Raw genomic sequence first — 22,760 nt, 5'->3', positions numbered from 1 at the left:
TCAAACAAGACAATCACCCAAGCAAAACCAATTCGCTTCCTCTCTTGAGGCTCGAATTCACAAATATCCATGGACTTACAAATAGTCTAGATGATAGAGAGTCTTACCTTTTAGTAAACTCCCCGGACATTTTAGCATTAAGTGAAACAAACTTACACTCCTCAATCCCTTCTAATTACGTTAACATAACAGGATACCTCCCTCTTTGCCATAAGAACTCGGATAGATATATGCACAGGTTTGGAGTCTTTATTCCTAGCACCCTCACTTTAACTAGAGAGCAACGTTTTGAATTGGATGACCAGGCTTTTATATGCTCTCGACTAGCCTTTCATCATTACGTTACTTATATTTTCTCTACCATTCACTCTCAAGTCAAGACAATACCCTAATCGATCATGTCTCCGATAGTATAGATGCAGCACTCTCCTTAGATAGTAACACTTAAATACATGTGTTCGGTGACTTTTAATGTCCAACATAAAAAAAATGGCTCGGTTTCTCAGATGCAGTTGAAAGCTTCACTTATAGCTTCTCTATAACTCATACAGACAGTAACGTTCACAACTCACCTCCAAGATTGTCAACTTTGTTGTTGTGTCCATCGCCAAACCGGAAGTGACGAATATTTCAATTAAGGATAGTCAATCGTAAAGAAGGGATGACCTTCGAAAATATCGGCGAAAAAAGCGACCCCTCCCTGTAGAAAAGTGCCCAGTTGAGAGTGAAGCAATTAAATTTTTTTTTTTGCCACTTTTTCGATATTTGTCGTCCGAGGGGTCGAGCTTCAAAAAGATACAGATCTTGTGAAAATCCGTTACCTCTGTCGAAAGTTTTAGGGCAGACATAAAAAAAGCTTCCTTCAGTCTTGACAGAATATGGATACCCACTGTAAAGGTGCCTGCACGTGAAATTTTTGTGGCAAGAGTTGTGCAATCTCCAACCACACCCATCCTGAGTCGACATTGTTGAATACCAGTGGCAAGTGGAGGTTCAGGACGACTAGAAACAATACCGAGATAAGCGGAAAGCACATACAGCGTCTAGAATTCCCAAATGGTCATCCATCTGGTACTAGCCAGGCTCAACGTTGCTTAACTTCGGTGAACTGATGAGAACCAGTGTGTCAACGTAATTATGCCGTATATATATTTAGGCATACATACATACATTTAAACAGGTAGGTGAGATTTATATTATAGATTAAAAAAATATAGTTTCCAGCCCATTTTCTGAAATTCTTCTTGGTAGTGAAAAAAATATAATCTTTAAAATATTCTTACTTTATCCAATATTAAAAAAAAGGTAAGAAAACAATGAAAAGAAAAATCCATGTTGGAAGACAGTTTAAGATATTCATGGAATTATAAAAGAGATAAGTTTCCATATTTTCATGCAAGTGTTGACGTCAGACGTGGACGGGCTCGTTATTCGGAATTGCCTTCTGTGAGAGGTTTAATGGAAGGAAAAAGGCAGCCATGGCACATATCAGGTACATAGAACCTGGAAAAGAAAGAAAAAGTAGTGGAGGTGATTTTAAACGTTGGACCTAAATAACATTTAAGCTGATACATCAAACTTTAATTCTAACTAGCCAGTTTTTATTTGTAATCATTATACCATGTTATTAGTACATTTTTTATACTATTGCATTTTTACCCCACACATGGCACAGTGCCACTTTCATGTAGGGGCTACTATCTTGGACATAAATTTCAGGGATATTATGTAGGGAGTTGAGAAGCAAGATGTCTGTTTACATTGCACTTGAACCTTTGCATGTCAGTACAGTCAGGGAAGCAGAAACCTGAAAGGGAATTCCGAAGTTTGGCAGTTCTAGGTAAGAAATTATTAGAGTAGACGTCTTTCTGTCATCTCGGAATCTCTGCTGTGTAGAGGTGGGATTTTGCTGCTTGTTGGGTTTTTCGGGGGTATTTACGTCAGGAAGGGCACAAGGGTTTATAATTTGTTGGAGTACTACTATTACAATACTTGCAAAACAGGTAGAAAGATGCAACATTTCGTCGATGAGACAGACGTTGAAGCCTAGCTAACAGTTCGGGACCTATTAGGTTGGCAATTCTCTTTTGAACCCTGCCCAGGAGTGGGAAACTAGTAGCAGATGCACCAGCACAAATGTGACACCAATACTCAATACATGGGAGAATGGTGTCCTTGTAGAGGTACAAGTTACTCACAAACACAAGTAACTTCTAGCACGGTAGAGGGAGCCCACTTTATTTGCAGCAGTTTTTGCAATGTCCTCAATGTATCTGTTGCAACTGACATACATAGCTACAGTTTATTTAAAACATTATGTAGACCTGCCGAAACAGCTGGTAATATTGAAATAATCAACGAAAAAGCAAAAGAAGGAAAATAACTCATTTTTATTGAAGAATATAAAAAGTTGTTTCTGTTTTAACCAAAATCTCATTTCTTTTCCTGTATAAGATTTTTGGTCCCTCGACAAAAGGAGGGTGGACTTGTAAATTCACCCTTGTCCGTTTGTCTGTTCACACTTTTCTCAATAACTACGCCTTGGAATTTCTGAAAATTTTACATTAAATATGATATGAATAAAAAAGTAACAGAACGGATTTTCCGGGAAAACTTTGGTTACCCCCTTAGGAGTACCTTTCGTGTTATAATGGTTAAAATTGACACTTTTGTGCTTTAAAAAAAAACTGATGCCTTGGATTTTTATAAAACTTTCTGAAATATTGTAACTAACTGATTTCTATGTAATTTTGCTTGTCTATACTTCGCGATAACACTCCATTTTTGGGACTATTTTACCATATTTTTGCAAAATTTTCTGTGTATATCTATTTAGCAGTTTAGCATGGTGCTGGACTCAAATTTAAATGTTAAGGTCTTGGGGACTTTGGGGGCTAAATGAGAAGGGAGCAAATGATGGACTTAGTCATTTCTTGTTTTGCATGGTGCAGACCCCAAATTGTCATATTTAAAGTCCTAAAACTGCACCGTTTGTTCATTTTCACTAGGATTTGACGTGCCCTGGGAACTTTTGGGGTTAAATGGAAGGGAGGAGCAAATGGTGAACTTATTTTCTTATGCCTCGTTCACTGTGCACTCACGGGGACCCATGTATACTTCACTTTTTTTTTAAATGTGCAAATAAATGAAAATTAAAAACTAAAACGACTTCACTGTATGTGGGGCTGTAACATACTGCGGACGGCTATATGCAAATACTGAGCCATGAGTGAAATGACGTCACAGTAAGTAAAAAGAGAGCACGTTCGAGATGACGATCATGTGAGAGACGTCTCGGCCATAATGAAAAGTCATACGTGGTGGGATAATGAAGAGATAAATGTTGATGTTACAAAAGAAAAAGTGAGTTTGAGTTATTACTTGTCTTCCGTCTCCTTTGCGACTGAGTCTGCAACGTGTGGGTCCCGTGTGTAAACGTGTATTATGGCACAGGGAAACGCTGGGAAGGGAGAGCTAGTATCCCTTATAAAATAATGCTCTTTTTTTTTTCCTTTCACTACACACGAAAGATGTCAACAATACTTTCATTTAACTTAAGTTTGAAATTGTCAATAAGAATGTCTTATGCTACTGAATTTCTTTAGATGATGATTAGTTATTCTTATTATTTAGATACTTTGAACTACTGTTCTCATCTTCGATGTTAGGAAATGATAATTACTTCTGGTTGCGGGAGTTCTACTCTTTTATAACAGACAGCCACACACACACACACACACACACATATATATATTATTTTTTTCAATGAATATTAATCATTTTTTATACTTAGAGACACTGGTGTTTCATGCTCGCTAAATCATCAATGCAGGAAATGATAATTACTTCTGGTCACGGGATTTGAACAAAGTCAACCTTCACTTTAAAAACTAGCATTCTTCCGATCGGCCATCAGAAATTTACATTTAAATGGAAGTGAATTAAGTTACTTGCGGAGCCATGTAAGCGAGCATGAGATAATTCGGACAATAATATGTCTATTCAAACAAACAGGAAGTTTGTGAATGACGCACACGGCTAATTATCATATATACAGGGTGTTCATAAAGTCCGTGTGCACTTTAAAAAATTTATAACTTTATTTGTATTTGTAATAGAAATAATCTGTTAGATGGATTTGAAAGAAGTAAATCTATATTTTTTAAGCTTTTATTGAAATTTTATTAAACTTTCCACATGTCCTCCATCATTAGCAATACTAAGGGTAATACGATTTTGCAGTTCACGAAAAACATTTGCCAAATGATTTATAGTAATGCCTGAAATCACATTATTCATTCTAGCTTTCAAATCTTCCAATGAACTAGGTTTGGTTGCATACATAATTGTTTTCAAATGTCCCCATAAAAAAATCTAATGGAGTCAAATCTGGCGAACGTGAAGGCCAATGAAATGGTCCACCCCTTTCGATCCATCTGTTAGGAAATTCCTGATTTAGAAACTGTCTAATACGCCGAGCAAAGTGACAAGGAGCTCCATCTTATTGAAACACTGTATCATCTTTCAAGTTTAATTGTTCAAGTTGCGGAATAAAGTAATTCTGCAACATATCTAAGTAGCTGTCACTGTTAATAACACGATCATCAAAAAAATATGGCCCTATGATTCGATTTATTCCCAAAGCACACCACACATTAACTTTAAGAGAGTCCCTTTCATGTTCAACAATTTCATTTGGGTTTTCAGTTCCCTAAATTCGGCAATTATGCCTGTTGACCTTGCCACTAATGTGAAATGTTGCTTCATCAGAAAACAGTAAATTACTCACAAATGCATCATCATTTTGTGTTTGAGGAATATTCGATTATGGCATGTGTAGAATACATAAACATTTATTTAAGTAGGTATTGCCTCAAATTTCATGCACACATATATATATATACATACATATATATACACATACATACATATACATATATATATATATATATATATATATATATATATATACATATATATACACATACATACATACATATACACATACATACATACATATACACATACATACATACATACATATACATATATATATATACGTATGCATATATATGTAACAAATGTTGTTAAAGGTGGCTTCATGGCTGGATTCAGAATTTCTCCATTGTCAATTGTCATTTCCTATACTGACTGCATAAACATGTAACACGAGTGTCTGTAGTTATTACAGAATTATTATTTTATTATACATTCTATCTATATATCCCTATCCCTCTGTTTATATATATATATATATATATATATATATATATATATAGTCTTTGAAGTTTTTAACCTTTAAAACTATACAAAAAAATATTTATCATTCGTTAGAAAACCATCCAGTCAGTAAGTCATTTAATCACCTGCAATCACTGCATCAACTCGCTCTCGAATTTACTATAATACCAATAATTTATTTTTCAAGGGATCATCAGTTGTTTACCATGAAACACTGTTTCGGGGATTTAAAAACAAAACAGTATATTACATCATGGCTCCCCAGCAGTGTTGATCAAACACCACCACCCTTAATCTTAGGAAGAAGACATGTTACAAACATTTGATCCAATTTCCTATTCTTAATTGCAATTACTAACCTTTTCATACTATAAAAATGAATTTCTTACCCGTGCGATTCCTCAATTTCCACATTTAAAATGGATACATTTTTTAATTTTTTTTTAAATTTATATATATATATATATATATATATGTATATATATATATATACTTCAGAATAAAAAATTATCCAACAATCAGCTGGTATGGAAACCTGTGGTTATAAGATTTACAAATATTACCGGATCTTCACTCTGTTATGTGGATTCCCCAAAATACAGTTTTTATCTTTTTACCACACTGCATTTAAGGACATTCACTTCGGATTTTTCCGTGTACTTTGGATGTGAACTTTTATACCCTTTTCTTTAACTTCCCTTACTTTATGACTTTTTAAAATTAATCAATTTTTAATTGTGATGTTCCATGTCTTACTGACTTCAGCAAATAGGGTGTATACCATTATACCTATTTGCTAATATTTTCCCCTCTGAAGAGATGGTAGACATCGAAACCCTATAAGATAAGGAGATAAAATTTCTTTTGTATTCTTTGTCTTTCTTAGAAAAAAACTTTGATATGAAACTAAGACATTTCACTTCAAATTTTTTTTTTAATTCATTGAATAACTAAAATTTGATATATACATGTGTGTGTGTGTGTGTGTGTGTGTGTGTGTGTGTGTGTGTGTGTGTGTGTGTGTGTGTGTGTGTGTGTGTAGATACATAGATAAATAGATAGAGAATCTAATTTTAAAACAAGATAAAGTAAACATAGGTATATATGAATTTTATTTGTCAATTTTACAAGGACAAAAACCAATAGAAAGAGAGGTTATAAACGCTTTTTATACATAGGTATTTGGAAGCCTAATGTTTCTCACCGAAAGAGGAAAAGTGAGCTATGTTACAGATATAGAGACATGCTCTTGGGTCAATTATAATGAAAGTGGAGATGGTAAAGATATTGATAAATTACCTGCAAAAACAAAGGCGGAACTGAACGAATCCGTCCATTCAACAATGCCGTCTGAAAAAAAAGAAATTGTTTATGTTACGATTTTCATAACGCATACATATGCATCGTCCGGGTGAAAATATGGTAAATTTTCAGATTAAGTCCACCTCCACAATTTTCTTTTAAATGACGACTTTAACGGTTTTCGACTATGCTGAATACGAAAATCGCATTGAAATTTTGCAGTAATAAGTAGTAATCGAGATATAAAAATTGTATTATGCATTGTATTCTTTGTCGGCCATCTTTTTACTCGCGGGCACGCGCGCCATAAACAAACTTCTCATCTATGACTGACACTGCACGCACGTAAAAAAGATGGCCGCCGAAGAATACAATGCATAATACAACTTTTTATATCTCGATAACTACTTATTTCTGCAAAATTTCAATACGATTTTCGTATTCAGCATACTCGAAAATCCATAAAAGGTGTCATTTAAAAGAAAATTGTGGAGGTGGACCTAATCTAAAAAAATACCGAAAATATTGCTTAATTTTAGAGAAATCATAAAAAACGCCACTCACCACTATTTCAAAACAACTTCTAACATAAAACCATTATATCTCTTTTTTTAATTTTATTTATTTATTGATTTATTTATTTATTTATTTTATTTATTTTTTTTTTTTTTTTTGAAAGTTGAATCGTTCACACAAAATGCTGAAAAAGGAATCAAGTTTAACTTTTCATATAGCCGATATAAAAAAAAAATCGAGCATCACGCCAAGGGAAATAATCTTGTTCTGTAATATATAACAAGGGAGATAAACACCACAAAATTGTAAAAATCTATATTTTTAACCTTCAGAGTTATCTCCCTTGTAGCAAATTATACATAGAGTCATTTCCCTTATATCCTCTATGATTAATTTATATCAGCCACATTAGAAATCTGACAAGATGTTTTTTCAGCATTTCATGTGTACGATTCAATATGCTATAACTTACTGCTCTTTTTTCTTTTTAGATAATCCAAAGCATTAAATATAATGATTTTATGTAATACATTTGTTAATAGTTTTAATATATCTTCTTAAAGAAAGAAAAAGTGTGATAACGAGCAGAAACTAAAAGACACTTCCAAATATTTTCTCCCTTGATCCAATTCAATGTTTAAATAATAAAAAAACCATTAAACAAAAAGGTGTCAATTATTACAACGTGCCCCAGCGTATTATAAGCACCCCAACCTCCCCATGTTAAGAACGGCTTTCGAAATAAACACTACCCCAACCCCGAAAGCCGTTCTTAACATGGGGATGTTGGGGTGGCGTTTATTCTAAAAGCCGTTCTTAACATGGGGAGGTGGGGGTATTTATAATACGCTGGGACATGTCGTAAAAATTTATGGGTTATAGAAGTGGTGGGTTTATCAGGTTTGTGCTTAATTATCTGACTCCATAGAAATAAATAAAATAGAAATTATATTTCAAGGGTAAAAAAACAACATTATTTATTAGTGGGAGGTATGTAAAGAAAGTTTGCTTTAGTGGCAGAAGAGAATGTTCATGAATGTGTGTGAGAAAAGTCAACGTGGGGGGGGATCAACAAAAGAATGTACATTAGGTTATACTTAGCGGTTTAGGTGGGAACAAAGTTGGTTTGAGTTTACTTTGGTGTCTTCTATTTTTGGTTTGTGTGAATTAGGCAGTGTTTAGTCATTTAAGGTGTTCGGACCATAACATGGGACCAGTACGTCTTTTTGGTTTTTGTAACCTACAGGTTTCTTATTGCTTTTGTCTACTGAACAGGTTGTTCATATTCGGCTATCTGGGGTTCGCCCAATTTTTTACTTTCATCCCTTTTTCGTGTCTCCTCCGGCCACATGGAAATCAACCGTCCTTCTCTTCTCTCTAAACTCAAGAAGCGCGCCAAAAGTAAAACTCCCTTTTTTTCCACCGGAAGTTCCGCATTTTCCGGTCCGCAGCCAATTCTCATTAATTCCCACAAATTGACCCCAAAAGAGATTTTTTAAAAGGGGGGGGGGGATAGAGAGATAATTTTAAAAAGTTCTCTACTTTGATCTTTTTCAGCCAACGCTTATCAAAATAATTGTTGGCAACATCGTTTAAAAACGAAGACCATAAATTCCTAGCGGGGATGGATAAAGATGAAAAAAAAAAAAATAGTAGGGGGAGAAGAGAGAAAGAAACAATCTCAACAAACACCCATAAGCTCTAAATTATGGATGCGTTATTTTTATTTACACAGAAAAGATTGTGTAAAAAAAAAAAAAAAAAAAAAAAAAACCATAAGATTGCTTCTTGTTCACCTCTCCCCCATACTATTTTTTATTATTTTTATCTTTGTTCATCCTTCCTAGTTATTTACCACGTTTTTAAAGGATGTTGCCGACGATTATTTTGAAAAATGTTCACCGAAAGACTAATCAGAATTTTTTTTTTATTATTATCTCTTTACTCCTCCCCCCTTTTTTACCCCCACCTTTTTTTTTACATTTTTTTTTTTTATTGATTTAAATATTGATTTGAAGTAAAAGAGAAAAATATTTTTGAAGTGTAATTTAGATTCTATTCGTTATCTATCACGCTTTTCCTTCTTTAGTAAGATGATATGCTAAAGTTATTAACACCCCCCCCCCAAAAAAAAACTCAACAATTAATAATAATGGCATTGCATCCAGTATTATTCAAATGTTATGTAAAAGAAAACATTAGGAGAATTCTAAGAAAATTCCGCTCGCTACTACTTCAAAGTAAATTATTACATCAAACTATCATATTAAATATGTTTTGTTTGTTTTTTTATATATAAAAGTAAAGTAATAGAAAGCTAACTGTTTATAAAAAGCACTGTTGATATGGAATACAACATTTAAAAAATTAACGGTTTTAAGCCAAACAAGTGCAGAATGTAATTCAATTAAGCATTTTTTTTTTTTTTACACGGAAGCCACTCAGGGATAAGGGTTATTGCGTGTTTAGTAATCAATGGGATAGTATCGTAGTAATTGTTAGTATTGGAGATTTGATAACGTGTCTTACTTAAGGGGGCGGTTCATCAGGAATTTGTTTATGTTGGACTTTAAGACATCCAAGTTGTAGTCAGGTGGGAAACAGGCTGACGGAAGAGAGTTCAACAGGCGTGCACTTCTAAGAAAGAAGCTTTGTTCATGGAATCTACGTTTTGATTTAGGCACAGATAAAGAGTGGGGAACATTACTGACAGTGGTTTCAGCTAGACGAGTGCTTCTCGTGAAAGATTGGCGAGGGGGGCAAAGATTGGAGCTCAGGCGAGCACTTGCCATGGAAATAACGATAAAACAAAGACAGGCTCGCAACGTCTCTTCTGTGGGAGAGAGGTTGCAGGGAAGAGAAAAGGGCATCCTCCACTAAGCCACGAAGTCTATTTTGTACTCTGTCAAGGCAGGATAGGCTGTTTTTAGCAGCTCCTGTCCAGATGTGGCAACAGTACTCCATCCTTGGACGTACTTGGCTTTTATATAGATAGAAAATTGCATCAGTTGTGAGATATCTTCTGGAGCGGTAGAAAGACCCCACCATTTTCCCAGCGACCTTGGCAATAGACTTGATGTATGTGTTCCACTTCAGATCAGGAGTAAAGGTCAACCCCAGAAGCTTGTCAAAACATAGAGTCTCCCCAAGACGAGAGCCATCCATTTCAATTGATGCCAGATGGGGATCAAAGCGTTCATGATGTAAAGATAGGAGCTTGGTTTTAGATGCATTAAAAGTAACCAGCCACCTCTTTCCCCACTGTACCATTTGTTTTATTAAAATTAAATTTGATATTTAGATTTATAAAAGAAAATACAATTATTTTTTCTTTTTCTTTTTTTACCTGCCATGGCAATGGTGATGCTTGGCATGTCTTTCTTCAGATGTTAGTGAAGTAAATGTAGTCCAATACAGTAGAAGACGCCGGTCGAGCGTGTATGTGTTAAGTACCAAGTACGTGTCAAGCATTACCATTGTCATGGCACGTAAAAAAATGTATTTTTCTGATGAAGATTATATTATGAATCGAAATACTAAATTTAATTTTAATAAATATATATGTTTATTATTGAAAGACATTTTGCTCTTGTTGGGTTTTAGACCGTTAAAATATAAAAGTAAGTTTTAGCGTGGTAACAAAAGATATTGTAAACAAAGCCAAATGTTTACCTTGTTCGTAGAGTTTTAGAAAGAAGAATTTAAGACACTATTTTTTCCAAAAGAAAATTTGGCTTGAGATTTGCTCAGAAAATTGTGAAATACACGGAAAACATTCTGCAATTTCCGTGAATGGGTATGAGAGAGAGAGGGGGGGGGGAGATGTTGCTCCCCCACCTTACCTGCTAATGGGGTTCCCAAAATTCCTGTAATTCCCCATATAAGCATTTCCAATCCAAATGCTGTCGCGATATTATCCATTCCTGCGATGCGTAGCGTTATTCTATTCAATAAACCATACACAGAGCAATTGTAGAGTCCAAAAATAATCCCAAAGAGGATTTGTCCGGCCGATAAGTGGACATAAAATGGAAGAAACGCTGTAAGCACACCGAGGATAGCGAAAGGGGCTAGATATAATAGAAAGATATCAACCATATTTGAATCGGCAAGGAACCCCATCAGGGGACGAGTCAGTGTTGAGCAGATGCCAATCACGGAAAGAATTCGTGAAGCGTGACTTTTGGAAGCACCGTTACTAATGAGATAACTGGGCAACATGAGATAGATCATACCCTCTGCCGTACTCGAGCACATGATGCAAAATAAAAAGTTGATGAATTTCACATTTTGAAAGATGCTCAGGTGAGGAGTTTCATCTATTACGTCAATGTTGGTTATGGAATAATGAATTTCGTCTTTGGCATTGTGAAACTCGTGGCTTTTTTTTGATTCTTTGTTCGTTCGAAGACTTAGTGTGGAATCGTGTTCTTTGGAAATTCTCTGGAGGCTGGTGTGAACTATGTCACAATCATGTCGGCTGCTTTGGTGGGAACTTAAAGACAAAAGAGAAAGTGCGTTCTGAAAAAGATGAAAAAAAAATTTTTTTTTAACCAATAAAAGTAAAAAAATAAATGAAAAATAACATTTACAATAATTTTTTTTTTTAATTAGAAAATTAGGGGTAAATTATTGAAAACTAAAGAATTAAATGAAAGAGGGAGAAAATAAATGAAAAAGAAAATTAAATAAATAACAAAAAATAAATAAAAATAAGGGAATAAATACGTTCTGAAAAAGATAAATGAAAGAGAAAAAAATCAACGAAAAGAAAAAAAATAAATAAAAAATAACATTTAAAATAACTTTTAAAAATTGGAAACTTGGGGGAAAGTATTGAAAAATTAGAACGAATTAAATGAAAGAGGAAGAATATCAATGAAACAGAACATTAAATAAATAAGGAAAAATAAATTTTTAAAAATAAGGGAATAAAAACAATTTTAAAATAGTGATAAAATGAACGAAGATAGAAAATTTAACGAACAAAAATGTACAGAAATAAATTTATCAAAACATTAATGTCATAGAATGAAATTTTAAAAAATGGCAATCTTAAGACAGTTGCACTGATGTTAAGATACGGGACGAACATAAAGAAATAATTAAACAAACACATTCCGTTATACACCAACAAATAATATGCATTTAATATTTACAACTGTGGAAGATTTACTTATAAATTAAGGCGTATTAATTGAAGCCGATGAGCGACACGTCCATAAAAATGTCCGTACGTGTCAAATACGTCAAGGGACATAACTCTGCTTCTCAGCTTAAAGGAAATAATAGAAGTTTCCTTTTGAAATATATCATGGTTCGTATTTATTTGTAGATGTTATAGAATCATCATCATATTTATTTGTAGATGTTATAGAATCATTTAACAAAATTAAAATTAATTTAAAAAATCTGAAAAGGAAAAATATAAAATTAGGAAGTATAAAATAAACAATAAAGAAAATAAACAAAAAGAAGAGAAAAGAGAATGAAAAATAAATTATGAATGAAAAAGAGCGTGAAATGAATGAAAGGACAAAAATGAATGAATGATTAGAAAATGAATGAAACATCAAATAAAAAAGATTTTTTTTTTTAAAAAAAGAGAAAAAGTATACAAAATGAAAATGAATGAAAAAGGAAATTGAAAATGAAACAAGCGCAGACGATATTTTAATTTCAAGAAATACAAAATTACATTGTTCAAGATGGCAGACATTTTAAAATAATCCCGACTCAGACAAAGAATTTTATGGAACAATTTACATCAAATTATTAAATTATATTCTTATCAGCAATGACTTACGAGAGAGACAGACCAATAAAAATCAAATACTGATTTTGAATGACGAAAGCTACCGATGACAAACAAATGATAAAGGAACTGATTTTACATTTTTGTTTTAAATGTATTCGTGTAGCGTGAGCTAGCTGTGTCTAGCCATGTAGCGTGGACAAGCTGTGCCTAGCCATGTAGCGTGGACAAGCTGTGCCTAGCCAGGTAGCGCGGGCAAGCTGTGTCTAGTCATGTAGCGTGGGCTAGCTGTGTCTAGCCATGTAGCGTGGGCTAGCTGTGTCTAGCTGTGTAGCATGGGCTAGCTGTGTCTAGCTGTGTAGCATGGGCAAACTGTGCCTAGCTGTGTAGCGTGTGCTAGCTGTGTCTAGCCATATAGCGTAGGCTTGCTGTGTCTAGCCATGTAGCGTGGGCTAGCTGTGTCTAGCTGTGTAGCATGGGCTAGCTGTGTCTAGCTGTGTAGCGTGGGCTAGCTGTGTCTAGCTGTGTAGCGTGGGCTAGCTGTGCCTAGCTGTGTAGCGTGGGCTAGCTGTGTCTAGCTGTGTAGCATGGGCTTGCTGTGTCTAGCTGTGTATCATGGGCTAGCTGTGTCTAGCCATGTAGCGTGGGCTAGCTGTGTCTAGCCATGTATCATGGGCTAGCTGTGTCTAGCCATGTAGCGTGGGCTAGCTGTGTCTAGCCATGTAGCATGGGCTAGCTGTGTCTAGCTGTGTAGCATGGGCTTGCTGTGTTTAGCCATGTAGCGTGGGCAAGCTGTGTCTAGCCATGTAGCGAGGGCAAGCTGTGTCTACCCGTGTAGCGTGGGCTAGTTGTGTCTAGCTGTGTAGCATGGGCTTGCTGTGTAGCGTGGGCTAGCTGTGTCTAGCCATGTAGCGTGGGTAAGCTGTGTCTCCCCGTGTAGCGTGGGCAAGCTGTGTCTACCCGTGTAGCGTGGGCTAGCTGTGTCTAGCCATGTAGCGTCGGCAAGCTGTGTCTAGCCATGTAGTGAGGGCAAGCTGTGTCTATCCGTGTAGTGTGGTCTAGCTGTGTAGCGTGGGCTAGCTGTGTCAAGCTGTGTAGCGTGGGCTAGCTGTGTCAAGCTGTGTAGCGTGGGCTAGCTGTGTCTAGCTGTGTAGCCTGGGCTAGCTGTGTCTAGCTGTGTAGCCTGGGCTAGCTGTGTCTAGCTGTGTAGCATGGGCTAGCTGTGTCTAGCTGTGTAGCTTGGGCTAGCTGTGTCTAGCCATGTAGCATAGGCTAGCTGTGTCTTGCCATGTAGCATGGGCTAGCTGTGGCTAGCCATGTAGCGTGGGCTAGCTGTGTCTAACTGTGTAGCGTGGGTTAGCTGTGTCTAGCCATGTAGCATGGGCTTGCTGTGTTTGGCCATGTAGCGGGCTAGCTGTGTCTAGCTGTGTAGCGTGGGCTAATATATACATACATGCATGCATATATACATACATATATATGCATATACATACATATATATGCATATACATACATATATATGCATATACATATGTACATACATGCATATACATATATATATGCATATATACATGCATATACATATATATATGCATATATACATGCATATACATATATGCATATGTATATATATATATGAATATACATATATATGCATATATATTGGCATATACCTATATATGCATATATATGTGCATATGTATATATATGCATTTATATATGATTATGCATATATATGCATTTATATATATATATATGCATATACGTAATTTCTATATATAGCATTCTTCAAACCACATCTATAATGATCGAGTTACGATCAATAGCATATCACATTAACTTAAATCTATTTAAATAAGTGATATTACTTATTCGGCACAATAGCTTTGTACTTATTTAAAAAATTTTAATCATTTAGTTTATTTAAATTTATATTTTATTTAACGTCTTTTATCTGAAATCATAAATCCTTTAATTTTTAGACCAGAAAACAAAGGGGAAATAACTGATAGTTCAACTGAAGAATTGTTTGAAACAGAGCTCGTTATTAAATATTTCCTGTAATAAATTTATTTTCGTTTCGAAATATTCTTTTAAGCTGAATTATTATTTTTTTTTTTTTAATTTGGAGGACATTTTTTTTTTTTCGCTTATTCTTAATTTTTAAGCAAACTTTTTTTTTATGTTAGAGGAAAAGTAAATATGAAGAGTCACTCCACCCTCGAAAATTCCTTTAAAATTACCACTTTAAAAATTACGGCAAACGAGTAGTTTCCAAAATATGAAAAACAAATTTAGTTTTTAAAAGGAGGGATCACTTTTCCATAATAATTTAATGTAAAATGAGCATCCACTTTGTGGCCACCATTGGGGGGGGGGGACTTTCATTCCACCCTCGGAAAATCTTTTAAAATTACCACTAATGTTTAAAATTCCAGGAAACAAGTAGTTTATAGGATATTAAAAATACACCCACTTTATGGCCACCGGCGAGGGTGGAGTGGTTCTTCATATTTACCGAGAAAAATAATTAAAACTAATGTCCTAATTTACTTCCATCTAGGAGGGCAGAGTTAGTCAGACACAGGGCCAATTTTCCATGTGAGAAAAATCCATCATTCTTTTGTTTTTCTTTTTTTATATAAAATTTAATCGGTGTTGCCCAGGATTTATAATAATTATACTATAGCAAGTGTGTTTAATTGCTTGCGAAACAGATTTTCTTTATAATTTATTTAATATTTTAAATTAAAAACAGTCAATTTTTACGACGTGACCCAGCGTCGTTTAACCCCTAAAAAAAATTAAGACCTGCTTTTTTGTAGCCTAATAGGTCTTTATAAATAATATGAAAGAAATTTTGAAAAAAAAAAATTAACATTTTAGCATGGGGGATAACTTTTGTATATAAATTTGACGTAAAATGAGCACCCACTTTTTGGCCACAAAGGGTTCAACCAGTCATGTCATCTGTAGCATTTTTTAAAATTTGGCGATAGAGGTGGGGGGGGGTAAAACATGACAAATACAGTTTTTTTGTTGTTGTTTTTTTGTGGTGAGGGGAGGGAATTATTTAATTAATTTTTATGAGACCATACTGTACTTTCACCTAACAATTTTATAAACAGAACGAACCCCAAAATATGGCAAATTCATTAGGGGGGGGGGGCGGGAGAGGATTACATTAGAAATATAAAATGACGAAAAATTTCATTTAATTGTTTTTGGAATTAATTTTTGGAAGATCTTTTTTTTCTTTTTCTTTCTTTTTTTTTTTTGCGATCGCACGGGCATTCGCTGCTATTTTTATTAAAACAAAAGTTGTAATGATTTATTTTTAATTTGATTATTTTTTTTTTGGTGGGGGGGGGGCTTTCCAGTGCTCAATATCTGGAGAATAGTTTCCTCTCTTTGTAGCCCTTCTGCTGAAATATCTGGTGGAGAGCGTATCACATACTTCTTTTTAGGAGCGATTACATTTACATATTTTAATTCCCTCTTTTATTTTTGTTGTGGGGGGTATCCACGTTACCCATGACGAAAATGATTAGTATGCAGTTGTGTGTTCAAACGAAACTTTATGTCAACCCACGCAACGCTGGGTACCCATGCTAGTGTATATATATATATATATATATATATATATATATATATATATATATATATATATATATATAAGAATAACAGTATAGTTATATTCCAAGATTCAAATGTTAATTTTTCATGCAAAACAGCTCCTCCAGCATATTAAAATTTAGTTCGTTTTTTTTTACAAATCCTTTTTGTTATGCAGAAACAAACGGTTATTATTTGAATAAAAATAACACATTAATGAAGATCCAAACTCATAACATTGATAATTGAATTTTTTAGCTTTATTTTAATGCAAAGAAAGGTAAAAAAAAATGTTAATTATTTATAACTAGAAATTAAATAAACATCAGACATTAATAAAGATCCAATTTACTAACATTGATAATTGAATTTTTTAGCTTTATTTTAATGGTAAGAAATTTTTTAAAAAAATCGTTAATTATTTATACCCTCTCCCTCTTCATGCATATATTCTTCAGCAAAAATTAGAAATTTTCCTTAGATGGAAAAAAATTTTGTGATAATATAATGCTGCAAAAGAAAAAAATAAAAAGTTCATAGAAAAGTCAACATCGTGGGTGTGTTCCAGCAGCCATCTTTGTTCATACTTTTATGTATATATACCTATAAAGTTTTTTCTCGCTCTGAACATTGTGTGTGTGTGTGTGTGTGTGTGTGTGTGTTAATTATTATATGTAAGAATAAAAATTATATACCTTAAGCATGACTGTTGGTGTTTCTTTACGCACTTCGAATTCTATATTACCATCTGGATAGGGCGAGACTGGTTCTTTGAGCCAAAAGCGTTTCGTCTGAGCCATCTCCACTGTGGAAGGTCGGAGAAGGCTGCCAAAAACCCATTTCTGAAGAGTGAGACCTGCTATGATTAGGAAAGAGCCTCTCAGTCCATAATATTCAAAGCAGAAGTTGAGGAGAATCGAGATGGTGAGTAAGCCTGCACCCTGACCAGATGCCGCCAGTCCAGATGCTAAAGACAGGTATTTGTCGAAATTGTAGCCAAGAACAATCAAACCGGCCGAATAGGTTAAACCAGCTCCTAAGCCTAAAACAAGAAAGAAAATAATGGTCGAAGGTCAATTAGTATATCTGCCAAATAAGAACGTGATTAGAGGTTTAATTTTTATTTATTTTATTTTTTTAACTCTTATTCACCCCCAGAGCTGGCCTTAGGTATAGGCGAACTAGGCAGCCGGTTAAGGTCTGAGGGGTAAGAGCTTCGCACAGAAATCATGAACAAAAAAAAAATTATATACATAATGCTAATTTCATTAAATAAAATAGACATTTTTTTATCTATTAATTCTATTTTCGATCCCTTCCAACTTCCAAATAACAGTCTTTTCTTCTGGTAGGAACTGGCTGATGTAATCACCATATTTATCATAAGTCCGGGTACTTTCCAATCCTTCAGGATTCATGGCCAGAGATAAATTAATCTAAGTGGTTTTGAACAATTTATAAAGTTTTTTTGTTTTTTGTTTTTTTGTTGTTTTTTTTTTTCTCTTCATTGGTTAATTATTTTATCCTTTTTTTTTCAGTTGGTTAAAATTAATAACATCCTGAAATGTTTGCAAAGCTATTAAAATAAATAACTCTACGAACACTTCCGCATCCTGAAGAATTGGAAAGTACTCGGACTTATGATAAGTATGGTGATTACATCAGCCAGTTTCCGCCAGAAGTGAAGACTGTTATTCGGAAATTGGAAAGGATCGAAAATAGAATTAACAGACAAAAAACGTCTATTTTATTTAATGAAATACGCCACAGATAAAAAAATGCTGCCGAAATATGCATAATGCTAATTATGCACAAAGCAAAATAAAGGTGTATTAATATATGTGTGTGACGTCAACACATATTTACTTGCATACTTAGAGATGAGTGGTCTCAGCAATAACAACAAGTGCAGGTTCTGCCACACAGAAGTAGACAGTGTGACCCACCTGATATCCAGTTGTAAAGTCCTGTTGGGGGACGGCTATTATATAATGCAACACAATGGAGTGTGTAAATATCTCTTCTGGAAAATCTGCAAAAACTTGAATATTCAATGTAGTAACGAATACATGTTTACCAGAAAGAACAGTTGCGAATAAGTCATACACCACCCACTATGACTGCAAAATTCCTACAGCTACATACCTAGAAAACGGGGTTATTAAGCCTGACATAGTGATATGGGACAAGAAGGAGAAAGTAGCAACCCTAGTAGAAGTAAGCGTCCCTTATGATATTGGCCTTAACAGAGCTGAGAGAGAAAAAATAACAAAATACTAAGGACTTATGTATGAGATGAAAAGAAACTGGAATCTTAAGATATCCATCATTCCAGTCATTATAAGAACAATCGAGCTAATTACTCATTTTTAAAAAAAAAATTTTAACGTGATAAAACAAACAAAAGTTCTGCATTTATCTTTCTATGCTGTCTTGATTTCATTTTCCTCTGAGGTCATCAGATCTACGCTTATCTTTAAGACACACATTGCATGTCCATTACATTACATCAATCTTATATCATTTCTCTCCATGCAGCGCATATCTTCAACCTTCATTGGCCACCATGTTTCACTCTTTGTACATTATCACTGCATATACATGACTGGGTCTCTTTCCTTATTCAATAGTGGCAACTCTCTGCTGGTTAGTAATGGCAGAATTTTCATGAAATTACCTCATCCATTGCTAACTCTTGCAATCATACAAGCTCCAACTGGACTCTTAATACTTACAAGATAACAATGTAACGTTGGACACTATTTTTGTAATGGTGTTGTTACAAATTTAATGGACCCAACACATTGTAGACTTCATCGCAAGGAAACAAAAGAAAGGAAAATCCGACTCACTTTCTTTTTTAACAAAAACTTTTATATGTGCTATTTCCAACAACGCATTTTTTCTAAATATTTAAACAGTTAATTTCTCCTTTTTCGGCAGCATATGACTTTTCATCTCGACTGTGATATCACCCATGAGTCTTGAACACACACTTCTCCTATAAATGACACTCTAAATGAGAACAATAGTTCAAAGTTTTGAAATAATATATTTTTGTATCATTTCTCTCCATGCAACGCATATCTTCAACCCTCACTGGCCATGTTTCACTCTCCATACATCATTACATTGCATACAAATGCCCAATAGACTGTTCCCTTGATCAACGGTGGTAACACTCTGCTGGTTTGTAATGACACCCACTACTAACTTATGCAATTGTATTAACACCTGATCCACCCTGTGCTCCAATCGTATCACTAACGTAGCAAACATTTGGACAACCAAACAAACAAATATACTTTGTCTACTTCCTGTGCCCCAATGAGATTCCTCCCCCCCCCCAAAAAAAAAGAAAAAAAAATTTTGTGAACAACCTTAATAGAATCGCCATCAAAATATATATTCTTTGTCCACATCTGAGTTCTCACTGCCGAAGGACAACTTCCCTGCTGACTATAACTTGGTCGCCTTCGAGTCTAATGCCAGCAAATTTTTGTCATGTACAACCTCATGAGCAATTGAACTCTTCTCTTTGCTGACGGTGGCGATACTCTGCTAGTTAGTAATGACAAAAGTTCCTTGAACATATTCCATCCACTACTAACTTATACAATCATATAAGCACCTAATCCCCGCTGTGCTCCACTAAAGTTGCAAACATTCCTTGATCCCTAAATTAATCAAGATTTCAAGATGAATGCCTCTGACTGAGCAACAATCAAGTCATCTTGCAGCATTTATTTTTTTCAAGGACAATTTTCTGGTTTGCCTGACAATACTCAGTAATAAACAAAGATGATGTACACCAGAATTTAAGCATTACTAAAATCGAGATATCACGTGATCGATCGATATTTTAAACTGATTGGAAACCGTTTTTGTTTATGATTAACTCAAAAAACAATGAACAAAAAAAAAAAAGCAGGATGATAGTAAAACAGAGAATGGAATTTTTCTTGCTACCTATTTGATGTCACTTACCGCCTTGGTAAGTAGAATGGCGCGGTCGATGCACTCTCAAGAGTATGTGGCCTGGTAACCGGTTCAGAGGATCTTCAGGACATACAAAGGGAATCGTGCCACTAGGATATTATGAGAGCGACCCATAAAGTCAAGGGCAGAACTTGCCAGATTCTGTCAAAGAGAATTATGAGCTCTTGTCAGAGATATGCACACAAAACAAACCAAGGTTAGAACCATATCCTTCCCATGAATATGCATTAATGTTACACAACGTTTTGGAAAATTTAAATTGGATTTTAAGGGCCATCTGCTCTCTAAACCTAAAACTAAATAGATGTATCAAATAATAGACAAGTTACACCTTCTTAAGGGTGTAGATTGAATGATTAATAGAATGAGATTTTGGAGAACCAGTTTCGCTTAAAAAAAAAAAAAAAAAAAAAAAAAAAAGCAAAGCTAATTAGCAAAACAGTATTAAACACGTCAAGGTCATTAAAAAAAAATTATCAAAAGATTGCCATTGGCTACTTCTCAGACTGACAACAGATATATTTTACTTTAACCCAGGGGTCTCCAAAACTACGGCCCATGAGCCAGATCCGGCCTGCCAAAGTCTTTAATCTCGCGTACAGCACTATTATGGAAAACGTTTAAATATTCAGAAAGAAAAAAAAATTAAAAAAAGGAAAATGCGTGAAAATAGCGTTTTTTTTCTAAGAAAGATTCCTATTTCCCTGATTGTACCAACCTGCAGAAATTTAAATGTAATGCAAACAAATATCTTGCTGCTCGACTTCCCTTATGCGTCAATGCTAATATGCCTTGTTTGCAAAGTATGGCAGCCATCGCTTGTTACAAACTTGACTCTCAACTGAAAACCAAGAACAATAAAATCAAGAAGCTGTTTACAAAAGGATAAGCAGTTCAGATCAGCAGAAATAACAAATCTGCTAAAAGAAGGAATCATAGAGCCAGGTGAATCGCCATGTAGATTAGCCCAATTCCTTATAACAGCCACCAAAATTCCTTATTAAAAGATTGTCATTGGCTACTTCTCAGACTGACAACTGATATATATTACTTTAACCCAGGGGTCTCCAAAACTATGGCCATGAGCCAGATTCGGCCTGCCAAAGTCTTTAGTCTCACGCACAGAGCTCTTATGGAAAATGTAAAAATATCCAGAAAAAAAAAATTTTTTTAAAAGGAAAATGCGTGAAAATAGTATAGCGGTTTTTCTTTTTGTTCAGAAAATGATTAAAAGAATAGGATTTTTTTTGAGAACCAGTTTCGTTAAAAAGCAAATAAATGAGCAAAAACAGTATAAAACACGTTCAAGTCATTTTTTATTTTTTATTTTGGCCCGCATAGTTCTAAAACGTCAGCAATATGGCCGCCATTCCAAAATCTTTAGAAACCCCTGCTTTAACCTATCCACTGTCTTGTGTCAACGAAATAATTTATAATCTTAGTAAATACCATATTTTCAGTATTTTAAATATGTGCAGAAAACAAACCCAGGTTAGGACCTCCCCCTCATGGATACGCATTAAAGCCACACAACCTTTTAAAAAGTTTAACCTGGATTTTAAAGGCCCTCTACCCTTAAAAACTAAATAGAAAGAATCAAGTTTTCCTTTCTTCATCCTTTTCCCAATCGTAATGCCTACAATAGTAATTCAATATCTCTGTTTCTTTTTTTTCCTGTTTTGGGGTATCCGGGAGCTCAACATTCAAACTCCTTGCCCCAACGTTTACAGACAACATGAATTGAAATAAATGCATAGAAGATACTGCCAAGTCTGCTACAGATAATACTGACTCAGTCTCCTGGGCTAGAAAAGCTTTCAGCATCCTATATCGCTTATGAACTCATCATTCGTCCATACATGGAATACTGCTGACATATTTGAACTGATGCATCAATCCCTAGTCTTTCCCCCCCCCCTAGATAGAATGCAAAAAAAAAAAAAAAAAAAAAAACGGATACGGAACATATTGGATGTTGATAAAACAAACACTTGAATATTCATAGCTGAAACTTGGTGGACAAGTCGGGCATAGACGGAAATTTATTTGTACCAAATATGATTGGATTGCAGGAAGTATTGTGTATTTTATTAACAATTTCATGGGTGACATATTTGGAGAGTCATTTCATATGATGAGTATTTTCTTTTTTTTTTCATTAAAATATATTTAGAGCAAAAAATTGAACTTAAAAATCCCACATTTTTCCTTTTTCATTTTGGCGATGCAGCATCCATCCAAACGACTTCCTCCTTTGTATCTCCTCGGATGTAAACGATGTTACTTAATTTGGAGACCCGACTATATTAGGTTTCTTTACTTAATCTAAAAA

At 34.6% G+C, this 22,760-nt stretch overlaps 1 protein-coding gene across 5 annotated transcripts in view; it reads right to left on the bottom strand.

Moving 5' to 3' along the window:
• The window catches only part of LOC145242585 (monocarboxylate transporter 9-like), a 138,012-nt gene that overhangs the window by 237 nt on the left and 115,015 nt on the right, over positions 1 to 22,760 (bottom strand). For 3 of the 5 annotated variants that reach the window (XM_080105683.1, XM_080105685.1, XM_080105684.1), the window contains 4 exons: positions 17,125 to 17,471; positions 10,902 to 11,580; positions 6,541 to 6,591; positions 1 to 1,503 (listed from right to left, as the gene is read on the bottom strand). The exon at positions 1 to 1,503 is cut by the window's left edge and continues 237 nt beyond it. In XM_080105683.1, coding sequence (XP_079961809.1) covers positions 1,409 to 1,503; positions 6,541 to 6,591; positions 10,902 to 11,580; positions 17,125 to 17,471 — 1,172 coding nt within the window. In that variant the 3' untranslated portion in view covers positions 1 to 1,408. The remainder of the gene's footprint in view (positions 1,504 to 6,540; positions 6,592 to 10,901; positions 11,581 to 17,124; positions 17,472 to 22,760) is intronic. The other 2 variants (XM_080105686.1, XM_080105687.1) reach the window with 1 other exon arrangement.

Source organism: Euprymna scolopes, chromosome 21 (genome assembly GCF_053919585.1).
Source record: "Euprymna scolopes isolate OS-2025 chromosome 21, ASM5391958v1, whole genome shotgun sequence".
Lineage (NCBI taxonomy): Eukaryota > Metazoa > Mollusca > Cephalopoda > Sepiida > Sepiolidae > Euprymna > Euprymna scolopes.
Note: the sequence above shows the minus strand (reverse complement) of the source record. Positions and strands in the feature narration are given on the sequence as shown.